The 12,811-nt window shown below is 38.3% G+C and overlaps 1 protein-coding gene across 12 annotated transcripts in view; it reads right to left on the bottom strand.

The window, feature by feature from the left end:
• LOC143033881 (uncharacterized) overlaps nucleotides 1-12,811 on the bottom strand; it is a 512,083-nt gene that overhangs the window by 27,458 nt on the left and 471,814 nt on the right. For all 12 annotated transcript variants that reach the window (XR_012967200.1, XM_076199492.1, XM_076199484.1 and 9 more), the window contains 4 exons: nucleotides 11,525-11,749; nucleotides 7,881-8,051; nucleotides 3,045-3,186; nucleotides 120-333 (listed from right to left, as the gene is read on the bottom strand). Coding sequence is in view for 11 of the 12 variants with exons in the window: in XM_076199492.1 (XP_076055607.1) it covers nucleotides 120-333; nucleotides 3,045-3,186; nucleotides 7,881-8,051; nucleotides 11,525-11,749 (752 nt within the window). In the remaining variant the exon portion in view is untranslated. The remainder of the gene's footprint in view (nucleotides 1-119; nucleotides 334-3,044; nucleotides 3,187-7,880; nucleotides 8,052-11,524; nucleotides 11,750-12,811) is intronic.

The following is a 12,811-nucleotide window of genomic DNA, read 5'->3' as shown; positions in this document are numbered from 1 at the left end:
TCAAAACTGTAATAAAGCAATTGTTTACATACTATAGTTTGTGAATATTATCTATCTACTAGGATATGAGATATCTCAGCAGCAGAATAAGAACAAGGGTTTCAACTTCTACTTCTCACCTAGATGCAAAGGAGGGTAAAGGAGGTTCATTCTCCACATCAGATGTTGCACCTTCACTGTCTGCATCATCCTCAAGGAGGTTGCACAGACTTGATTCCCCAATGGTGACCCGTTTACTTGAACTTGAGCCTCTGTCTCGTCTTCTTTCTGTTGATTCGCGCTTGACAATACGAACTGTCTTGATCTCAAGTGGTTTTTCTTTTGGAAGAATACCTGAACCAATAAAAAAAGACTGATTATGCATACAGATTACATACTTAGATACACACACACATAACATACATATACCAAAGGCTTTTTTCCCACTTACATGGGGGGGGGTAGCCAAAAAGAAAAAGGCATAGAAACCACTCCCACCCATTCCATCCCCTACATATTCCACTCCCCTCCACCCTCCTCCCTCCCTCTCATCTTGGCACCTCCTGGATGACAGGTCATCCCTGCATCCTGTCCACTGCCCTGGGTCAGAAGTAGTGTCGCAAGACACAGCACATCCACAGCAAGGCCGCTTCATTAATTCGGCGACCCCCCCCTCTCCGTCCCCTCAGGCAGAAAAGGAGAAAACAGGGAGAAATCCCTTTGGGCTGCATCAAATTATTTCTCATACATACTTCCTCACCCCCCATCCCCCACCCACTCCCCCTCATGCATCACAGCATCATCCATACACAACCCTTCTCCATTCACCCCTATCTTCTGTCCTCTCCCACCCCTCCTCAAGAGACATTCCTTTCTTTTGTGTTGAGACATTCTGACAAGTTGAAGTGGGTGGGAAGAGGAAAGATTAGTTTTAATCCAAGTTTTATTCTTGACTAGTTTCCCAACAAGAATTTTCATTCTTTTGTAAAAGCTTGTAGTGAAACTAGTCAAAAATAAAAATCAGATTAAAACTGCAATCTTTCCTCTTCCCATCCACTACATATACATACATACATACATATGCATATATATATATATAAATATATATATATATATATATATATATATATATATATATATATATATGTCATATATATATATATATATATATATATATATACATACATACATATACCAAGGCTTTTTCCCCCTTACAAGGGAGGTAGCCAAAAAGGAAAAGGCATAAAATCATTCCCATATATATATATATATATATATATATATATATTATATATATATATATATATATATATTATATAAAGTGTATTTACCTAGTTGTATTCTACAGGAAGGGGAGCTATGCTCATGGTGTCCTGTCTTTGTATCTCGCAACATCTGGTTTGTTCTTAAATTCATGTATGGTGTTTGCACACACTAGTGTTTTGTCCAATTTATTTCAGACATCCACCACTCTGAGTGGAAAGCTGTTCTTTTTCAGATCTCTTCTTTAACTGTCCTTTTTGAGTGTCTTTTCATGTCCCATTGTTTTTCTTCTATCCCGATTTAATAAGTCTTCTCTATCAAGGACTTCCATGCCTTCATAATTCCAGGCTTGGTAATTCCAGTTTAGACAATCTTTGTTCATATGTCAGTTTTAAAAGTGTTGGGCCATCTTTGTTGTTGCTCTTTGGATTCTTTCTATTTCCCTTATATTCTTTTTTGTTCTGGGTGTCCATAGTGTCACTACATACTCCAGTCTTGGTCTTATCAGTGTGGCTAGTATTTCCTTTATCATTTCTTCATCCAAGTAATTCAAGGCCACCTCTATTAACAAATAGTAGGTTTCTCTCACTATTTTGTTTATCTGTTTGTCTGGGGACATGCCTTTGGTGATGATTACTCCCAGGTGTGTATTTACCTAGTTGTATCTTATGGGAAGGGGAGCTACGCTCATCTCTGTATCTTGTCATATCTAATTTGCTCTTAAATTCTTGTGTGTGTATTTACCTAGTTGTATTATACAGGAAGGGGAGCAACATCTAGTTTGTTCTTAAATTCTTGTATGGTGTTTGCACACACTATTGTTTCATCCAATTTGTTCCAGACATCCACAACTGTGCGTGGAAAACTTTTTTTTTTTAGATCTCTTCTATAACTATCCTTTTTGAGTTTCTTTTCATGTCCCCTTGTTTTTCTTCTATCCCACTTTAATAAATCTTTTCTGTCAAGGACTTCCATGCCTTTCATGATTGGTAGTTCCAGTTTAGACAGTCTTTGCTCGCATGTCAATTTTGAAAGTGTTGGGGCCATCTCTGTTGTTGCTCTTTGGATTCTTTCTATTTTCTTTATATTCTTCTTTTCATGTCCTCTTGTTTTTCTCTTATCCCACTTTAATAAATCATCTCTGTCAAGGGCTTCCATCCCTTTCATAATTCTGTAAATGGTCAGTGTTTATATGTATTTACCTAGATGTATATAGAGTTGGTGCTATGCTCATGGGGTCTCTTCTCTGCCTCTACTCATCAAACTTTACCTTAAATTTGTTTAAGTTGTTTGCCTGGATTATATTTTTATCCAACTTGTTCCATAGGTCTACACATTATGTGGAAAGCTGTACTTCTTATCATTTTTCAAATAAGTTTGCTTTTTCATTTTTTATTATGACCTCTAGTTGATCTTTCACCCCATATTAGTAATTCTTCTCTATCTATTTTTTCTGTGATTTTCTCTGATCTACAGTATATTGCATGATCATGTTGCCTCTCTCTTCACTTTTCCAATGAGGGAAGTCCCAGTTTTCATCTTGATTAGGAACAAATGGAAATGAAGAGGGTCTTTCTTCACAGATACATCAAACTTTCAATCCATGATCCAATTCTTAGCTATGTAAATTTGAGTGACACTGGTCAGAAAAAACCTAAATACTATGCTGTGCTGAGGAATTCAATACAATATCTTTTCTACTTTTCAACTGTTACTTTATGAAGTGGCTAAGCAAAGTATAAAACAATTTCTAGGGGACAAACTATCAACAGATACCAACTTCAATGTTTTGCTGAACTTACCATAATACCTCTTCATGCGATCATCTGCATCATTAATGTCAAGATGATTGAGTGTTTCCTGTTGCTCTTCCCCATCTGGCTTGTTGGCGCTGCGGTCCAGTCCAAGAGCTATTTCGTGGTGATAAGAATCCTCACCTAAATTCTGAGAACATAAGAAAAGGTTGTATGAAGAACTGACTGTGCCCATAGCACTGTATGGAGTGGAGACTTGAAATTTGAAGAATACAGAAAGAAGGAGCGTAACGTGTCTGAGATGAAGTGTTTGAAAAGCTTCGCAAGCATTAACAGGATGGATAGAATGAAAAATGTGAAAGTGAGGCACAAAACTGGTAGATCAGAGTGCTAAGGTGGTTTTGGCCTATGGAAAGAATGAGTGAGGAAAAGCTAGCAAAAAAGAGTGGAAAGCGGAAGCAGATGAAATGAACTTCAAAGGAAGACCAAAGAGGTCGATGGATGCAATGGAGGCATTGGATGCAAGAATGTCTGCTGAACAAAGAAGAAAGAGTGTAAGAGATAGGAATGAATGGAGATAGGTTGTACAAGGATGAGGAAATAATGTAGCTCAAAGGCATATTCTTGTTTGTTCTATAAAATTTTTGAGAGGATAAGTGGGGACTATCATATAATGGCAATTCCAAAGTTAAAAGTGAGGGTTATGGGCAGGGGACTGGAGATGGTTAAGAAAATGGAAAAAAGTAGGAGGTGTGCAAGTTGTTGTTTGCTGACAACACTGCACTTATGGCAGGGTCAGAGGAGGGATTAATCACTTTGGTACAATGACGCCTATGAGGCATGAGTGGATACACGAGGATGCCTGTGTTAGCATCTTGATTATACATATATTTTTTGTAGTTATACATGAGCTATCCCCAGATTTTGTGGACTGGTTTGATTATGTTTTCTGTTTTTGTTATTACCCAGACTAAAAGAGAATGAGTAATACAGCAGTGGCTTTATATTCTATAATGTGAGTAGTGTGACGCAAATTATATATGGCAGCCAATGCTGCATGTGAGAATTTGAGTCGTACTGAAGTGGTTAAGGGAGTTAGTGATGGAGTTTGGGAAGGTATGAGATTGGAAAATGTTGAGGGTAAATTTGAGTAAAAGCAAGGTGATGAGATGTACAAGGGTAGAAGATGGCAGTGAATTGGAAGTAAGTCTAAAAGAAGAGAGGCTGGAGGAAGTGGATAACTTTAGGTATTTGGGTTGTATGTGGCAGGAAAGGGAAAAGTGAAGTTGGAGGTAAATTGTAGATTGAGAGAAACAAGTAAATGCCTTGGGGGATTGAAAAGTGTTATGAGAAACAGGTACCTGGGAACGGATGCAGAAGAGATTGTATTTTACCTAGTTGTATTTACCTACATACATACATATACCAAGGCTTTTTCCCCCTTACAAGGGAGGTAGCCATAAAGAAAAAGGCATAAAATCATTCCCACCCATTCCATCCCTGAAATACACTCCACTCCCCTCCACCCTCCCTCTTATCTTAGCACCTCCTGGATGACGGGTCATCCCTGCACCTTGTCCACTGCCCTGGGTCAGAAGCAGTGTCGCAAGACACAGCACATCCACAGCAAGGCTGCTTCATTAAATCGGCGACCCCCCCCTCTCCGTCCCCCCATACATAAAAGAAGACGGGGAGAAATCCCTTCGGGCTGCGTCAAATTTTGCTCACACATTCCACCCATTCCCCCCCCACCCATTCCCCACCCATTCCACCCCCACCCATACCCCCTCATGCATCACAACATCATCCATATACAACCATTCTCTATTCACCCGTCTTCTGTCCTCTCCCGACCTTCCTCAACAGACATTCCCCTCTTCCCCAAAGCCCCCTTCACCCCATCCATCCACCTCATCCTAGGACATCCCCTTATGTTCATTCCCTCCACATCTACCTTCCATACCTCTTTAAAACTACTCTTTCTTCACTCAATTCTTTCCATGTGTCCAAACCATCCTAATACTCTTTCATCAACCCTATCTCCTAACTCCCTTTCCACCCCTGTTCTCCTCCTCATCTCCTCATCTCTCACTCTATCTAGCCTAGTAACCCCCATCATACTTCTCAGACACCTCATCTCAAACACATTCAAACTCCTTTTCTCTTCCTCTCTTATGTTCCATGTTTCTGCCCCATACAGTGCTGTTGGCACAATCACTCCTTTATACAGTCTCCTCTTAGCATCCATACCCAAATGTTTATTCCTCATTACAATTTTTAGTCCACCAAGGCATTTACTCGCTTCTCTCAATCTACATTCTACCTCCACCTCCACTCCACCTTTTCCTGCCACATTTGCACCCAAGTATCTAAAACTATCCACTTCCTCCAGTCGCTCTCCCTTAATGCTCACTTCCAGTCTGCTGCCACTTTCACCCCTTGTACATCTCATCACCTTACTTTTACCCACATTTATCTTCAGCTTTCTTCTATCACACACTCTCCCAAACTCTGTCACCAACTTCCTCAATCCCTCCTCTGATCCTGCCACAAGTGCAGTGTCATCCACAAACAACAGCTGGCTCACCTCCCACTTTTCTCCATTTTCTTTAACCATCTCCAATCCCTGACCCACCACCCTTGCATTTACCTCTTGCACCACCCCATCCATGTACAAGTTGAACAGCCAGGGCGACATAAGGCATCCTTGACGAAGTCCCACCTTTACCTCGAACCACTCAATCTTTCCATTTCTAATCCTGACACATGCTCTACTACTCTCGTAAAAACTCTTGACAGCTCCTAGAAGCTTTCCTCCTATCCCGTATATCCGCAAATCCTCCCACAGTGCCTTCCTGTCTACCCTGTCATAAGCCTTTTCCAGATCCATAGAAGCCCAAAAAATCCTTCCCCTTTCCCATAGCTTTCTCACATATCTGTCTTACCACAAAAATCTGATCTACGCAACCTCTACCTGTCCTAAATCTACACTGTTCCTCACCAATTACTCCCTCTGTTCCTCTCCTAATCCTCTCAATCAAGATCCTCCCATAAGCCTTCCCAACTACACTTAACAAGCTAATCCCTCTGAAACTACTACATTCACACTTGTCCCATTTTCCCTTGTAAAGTGGAAGTATACAGGCACTCCTCCACTCTACCCTCTCTCCAGCTAACATTAAATAACCTCACCAGCCAGTCCACCATCACTGTACCTCCTTTTTTTAGACATTCTGCATGGTATCCATCCACACCAGGTACCTTACCTGCTTTCATCATCTTAACAACTGCCTTCGCTTCATCCTTCCTTATTTCTCCTCCATTTTCCTCACTCATCACAGTCATTTTCTTAGCATTTCCCACTGCAGCTATCTTTCCTTCCCTATCCTCCTTCACATTTAGCAACTCCATAAAATATTCTGCTGTTAAGAGCAGTGAAGAGTTTTTACGAGAGTAGTAGAGCTTGTGTTAGGATTAGAAATGGTGAGAGTGAATGGTTTGAGGTAAAGGTGGGACTTTGTCAGGGATGTGTTATGTCACCCTGGCTGTTCAATCTATACATGGATGGGGTGGTGTGCAAGGTGAATGCAAGGGTAGTGGGTCAGGGGTTAGAGATGGTTAAAGAAAATGGGGAAAAGTGGAAAATAAGCCAGTTGTTGTTTGCTGACAACACTGGGCTTGTAGTGGGATCTGAGGAGGGATTGAGGAAGTTAGTGACAGAGTTTGAGAAGGTGTGTGAAAGAAGGAAGCTGATGATAAATGTGGGCAAAAGTAAGGTGATGAGATGTACAAGGGGAGAGAGTGGCAGCAGGCTGGAATTAAGTATTATGGGAGAGAGACTGGAGGAAGTGGATATTTTTAGATACTTGGGTGCGAATGTGGCAGGAAAGGGAGGAGTGCACATTTTTTTTTTTATGTGCACTAGTCGGAGAGGAAGGAAGTCTAGCAGATGAGCTCTGACTTAGTGCTTTATCGCTTGGATCAAGGAAATGCCTTGTTGTTTTCGGAATGAGAGGGCTACGTAATAGAGTGACCGGTAAGGTGTAAAATCCAATTCTGGAAAAGTATAGTTTAGCACAAAATGGAGGAAAGAAAAGAAGATAAAAGAATTAATGAACCAACTAAGAGAGGATTGGATATGAGTAGAGTGGAATTGCCACTAGGTGTGATACCAAAGAGAACATGTCTAAGCAACATTTCGAAGACTACTCAAAGGTGGGAAAGCAATGTTTTTTCGGGATTTCAAAGGGAAAGGGGAGCAATAGGAAAAGGTTAGGGTTAGCAGTGTACTAAGGAATCGAGACATCAATGACTTGATAGGAGAATTGATAGATCTAAAAATAGATTGTAGAGCCTTCCACAAAAAGAAAAAAACAAAACAATAAATTTACATAGAACTAATGAGGAAATAATCAGAGTTGAATGACCTAAAAAGTAAACTAAATATGATTAAAAGAGAAAACAAAAGAAAGGAAAATGAGGATGGAAAAAAAATTAACTGAAGAAAAAGGTCAAAGAACAAATACAAGCAATGACCGAAAAAGTGGAAGAATCAATCCATTAAAGAAGTTCCACCCAAACATCAACATATAAATTCTCTAAAAATATGGTAACTTGCCAAATGTCAAACTAATAATTGCTTTGGTGGAGGTAATATGTAATACAAACTTACAAATTATACATATTTGCTTAAATGATCAGATGGTGACTCACATAGGTGTGCACATACTTTTCAGAGAAGCAAAGTTTTAACACAAGTAAATTTTTGTGCATACCCACAGCGAAAAATTAGAGGGATCATTTATGGGTTCATTGGGCCACCTCTTGTTATAAGAGGTAAAAGATCCATTAACGTGTATCTATATGAAAAATCTCACCCATTACCTTAAAATCTGAGTAGAGATGGGAATGTGAAAGACCACTTGTCCTGCTGAGATTGTTGTGGCTTCCTGAAAGTCCCTCCAGGTGGGATGACAACTGCATCTGCTCAGGAGGTGGTGGTGGTGGTGGGTAATCCAAGTGGTCTCCTCCTTCTGGGTATCCATTGCTCAGATGCTGAGAAACCAATACCATTTTAAAAGTAGTAGAAACATATTCAAACTTTTTTAGACAAAGAGTATTTCTATATCTTAACCACATTTCTTAGACTTCCACAAGCATTGAGTAAAATATGACTCCCCACTACATGATTAAGATATAACAAACTTGATCTCTTCTTAAGGATGTTGCAATACTAAAAATTAATTTTTTTGACAAATTTCCAAAAAATTGTGGAAAAATCATTTGAAGTATGCACAACATATTGGTGAAGTAAGATTGTTGTATGGCATAATTTATTATACCTAATCAATTTTCTAAAAAAGTATCTTGAACGGGTGATGTCCCTAATTAAAGGGACATGGAGTAAGACTAGCTTTTTATTTGACATTTACATTTGACTAGCTTTCTATTTGACATTTACATTTGATGTTCTTCTTATCTATATAAAATCTTGGAAGGATATGTCGTATGTCTGGCAACATATACTGACAGTGAAATATGAAGGCAAGAAATGCAAAGTAACAATTCACTCTGTATTGCTCAAGTGTTGCTGCTGACACTTTTTTCTTTTTTTCCTTATTAGTGTGGATCATTATGTAACTAGGAACTGTGTTGAATGTTGGGAAGTGGCTCATCCCTGGTGAAACAAATCCTAACATGAATGACTGTTTCTGTAATGCACCAGGGGTAATGCCTCAGTAAAAGCCAATAAAAATTTTGGGATAAAGTAATGTAAATGTGAAAAATATCACTTACAAAACACTACATTTCATTAGTGATATCTACTTTATCAGTACAGGTAAACGTCGACTTACGATGGCATTAGGTTTCGATAGAGCCATCGTAAGACGATCTCATCGTAAGTCGATCCCCACTCTGTTCCGTGGTCACTGTACCTAGCCTACCTGTATATTAACCACCAGAGATACTGAATATAGCCTATTAAACATGTACAGTAGTTTATTTAATTATTTTTATCCTTTTTACCATATTCAAACACTATAATATGTATTTTCAGTACGGCACTTAAATCTCGCGGGCAGCAGCCAATGCCAGCCGTACGACGTGACGTAATAATACTCGCATCATAAAATATAGTCACCGCTTATATCGATCGTTCTCTCTTTCACCCGCGAATTTTGAAAACCACAGAGAATGAATCATTTGAGAGAATGTAAAAACACAGGGGCGACTACAATAAATATAATCAAGACGCCGATATAGCAGCGTCGCGAATCCACTTGCTCCTCATGACGCCTATGTGTGCGGCACCGTATGGAAGGGGTTAAATTATCATATCGTCGTCGTCGTCGTCGTCATCGTAAAGTCGAACAATCGTAAGTCGCGGCCATCGTAAGTCGACGTTTACCTGTATCTGCATTTTTCATCTATATTGCTAATATTTTTTTTCATAGAGGGTAAAAATTTTTATTCTATTTTTGTGGCTCAGTATCTTCTTAACAATATTTTTGTCATATTTATATTTATAACTTCTTTCTCTATAGTGATATCTAATTTATCAGTATCTGCATTTTTCATCTATATTACTAATATTTTTTTCATAAAGAGGGTAAATTTTTTTGTTTTATCTTTGTGGCTCAATATCTCGTTAACAATATTTTTTGTCATATTTATGCTTATACAATATTTATCCTTTTTTTCTAAATCATCCTGTTGAACTGTGTCTCTATGTGTAAAACTATAGCTTTTAGCAATACAATTTCACAAACTTTTACGAAATTTGGGTATTCTCTAAGAAAAATCCAGTATAGTATAACTTTTAGACATATAGTCATAAGTTAACATGACAGTCTTTATCAAAGCTTCTTCTTAACTAAAAATATCAACAGATCACATTTTCTATTTATTAATAAGATATAAATAAAATGAAGGACATATATATATATATATATATATATATATATATATATATATATATATATATTTGATAGATTTCCATAAATCTAGGGACAGATCAATTTTATATTGTCTACTAATTAAGAAAAAAGAAAAAAATAAGTTTTGTTTAATTATTTCGATATATGCATACTGATGTCCTTAAGTAAAGAAAATCCCCATAACTGTCAGTAGGGGCTCATCAGGCATCTAATGCTCATGATCTTAAGTAATCATACGATCCAAATCAGTTTCAACCCAGGCCTCATTCCTGAACATAATTCAATACAAGACATGTAATATATACAGTTCATACATACATACATCCATATCCAGGTCTTTCTGTAGTGATTCACAGTCTTCCTCTGTAACTACTAAAGAAAGTACAGAAGAAGACTGAATCACTGCAGAAAGACCTAGATAAAGTCTGGGAATGGAGTCAATAGTGGGAAGTGAACTTTAACATCAGAAAATGTAGTATAATGGAGTTTGGAAAAAGTAAAAATAGAATATCAAGGCAATATAAAATTGGTACAAAGGAAGTAAAAAATGTTGGTTTAGAAAGGGACCTAGGAGTAATTATCAGCAAAGACATGTCACCAGACATGCACATCAACAAAATAGTCGCAGAAACCTTCAATTTACTAAGTGACCTTTGACTACTTGGATGAGGAAATGGTAAAGAAAATGTTAGTCACACTGATAAGACCAATATTTATGCTGCAACACTATGGACACCCAGTACTAAAAAGAATATAAAGAAATTAGAAAAAAACCAAAGAACAATGACAAAGATGGCACAAACACTCTCTGAATTGACATACAAACAAATATTGTCCAAACTGGAACTACCAACCCTGGAACAAAAAAGAGAAAGAGGAGATCTACTGGCCATTTACAGAATTATGAAAGGGATGGGAGTCCTTGACAGAGATGATTTATTAAAGTGGGATAAGAGAAAAACAAGAGGACATGAAAAGAAACTCAATAAGAATAGTTATAGAAGAGATCTGAAAAAAAAAATAGTTTCCCATAAAGAGTGGTAGATATGTGGAACAAATTGGATGAGGCAACAGTGTGTGCAAAAACTATACAAGAATCTAAGAACAAACTAGATGCTGAAAGATACAAAGACGGGTCACTACAAGCATAGCTCTAATCCCATATAATACAACTAGGTGAATACACTGTGAAGTCCCTCATATGTAGATATGTGTGTAATAAATGTGAGTCCTAGAATTTTTTTCTCATCTTTGTCCAATGGTAGGTTGGCCATTCATTTAATATGCTCACCTTCAACACTTCTCTTGCCTCCCTCACTTTCCTTCCCCCTCCACTTAACCCTCTACATTTCCCTTCTACAAGATAATGATCTGACACTCCACTGCCCTCTTTGCTGAACCCATTTATGCCCAATACTCTTCCAATCTTTCTTTTGGGCACCACTACATAGTCCATTAATTATTTTTCAACTATCCTCCTACCCCCTTGCCTCTTTTCTTAAACACAGTATTTGCTATTATCATTTCCCTTTCAGTACATATAACTAATACCTCATGACAAATGACAAGTAATAATATCTATTGACGTACCTCTTGATCATACATCCCTGTGTTAACATAGACTGGTACATGTCCTGTCATTAGGGGCTCATCAGGCATATCAAGTCCATGATCACGTGTGATCATGCGATCTAAATCAGTTTCAAGCCAGGTACTGTGTGACCGTCGCCGTGTAGGAATTGGGGCAGCACCAACAACGCCAGTAGGAGATGGACGTAGGTCTCCTCCTGCTTGTGACGTTGTTAATCGCTGAACCTAAGGAATTAAGAAATTTGTAGAACACATCAAGGAAAAGATAATGTAAAAAGGAAATGTAATAATACATACACACCAAAGGGGCTTCTTCCCCTTATAAGGGGATTGGATGAATCAAAGCATACACCCATGTGAAAACCCATTACCCATTCACTGCTTGTGAATGAAGGGTCATTCCTGTCCCCCATAACAATGCTCAGGTCAAAGGCAATGCAATAAGAACCAGTGGCTCCACAGTAAGGCCCAACAGTTGGAACTGGTTTACTCTGCTTCATCATATGATGAGCACTCTCTCCTATCTTCTCATCCACTCAAACAAATTAGACAAGAACACCCCCTCAGGCTGTATAATTCCTTCTGTTCAGTCTCTCTCCATTCACTCCTATTTTTCTTAACTCTCTTCCTTGATCTACAAGCATTCTTCTTGCAGCTAATGCCTCCTTTGCCCAATCCATCCACTACATTATAATCATTGGTTTCCTCTCATATTCACTACAGCCACCTTTGCTTTCAACACTCTATTTATCCTTTCTTCACTCATTCTTTCTATATATCCAAACCACCTCATCACTGTTTGACCTACCTTATCTAACAGTTCTTTTTCAACCTACATTTCTCTGTCTTTTTTCTATATATTGTACCTGTGTGCAGGTGTTCTATTGGGATGGTTTTAATGTATTCTATTACCCCCAGTGCTTTGTTTTGTTTAGTTTGTAAGCTGTCTATGTTTGCTCTTGTTTCCCTGATTGTCTGGAACCAGTGCTGTGGAAGTGCAGAAAAGTATGGTTCTCAAGAACTGTTTGTATGTAGACTCTAATTTGATTTTTTTCTGCTGTCCAAAGCCTGTGCTAGTGATTTTTTTTTTAGTATGCTTATTTTCTTGGTGATATCCACTGTCAGAACTTTGATCTGTTTCCATGTTACTGGCTTATAGCAGTAGGAGAAAGATAGCAGTTTGTTATCAGATTTTCTTAGGTGAAAGAGATAGAGGAAATGCACAACTGATAAAGATAGATCTAGGACCTGGTCCAGAGACTAAGTGTTGGTTTCTTTGGGCCACAC

Source organism: Oratosquilla oratoria, chromosome 16 (assembly GCF_046742065.1).
Source record: "Oratosquilla oratoria isolate Oo_2021 chromosome 16, ASM4674206v1, whole genome shotgun sequence".
NCBI classification, from domain to species: Eukaryota; Metazoa; Arthropoda; class Malacostraca; order Stomatopoda; family Squillidae; genus Oratosquilla; species Oratosquilla oratoria.
This window is presented reverse-complemented; position numbering and strand designations above follow the sequence as displayed.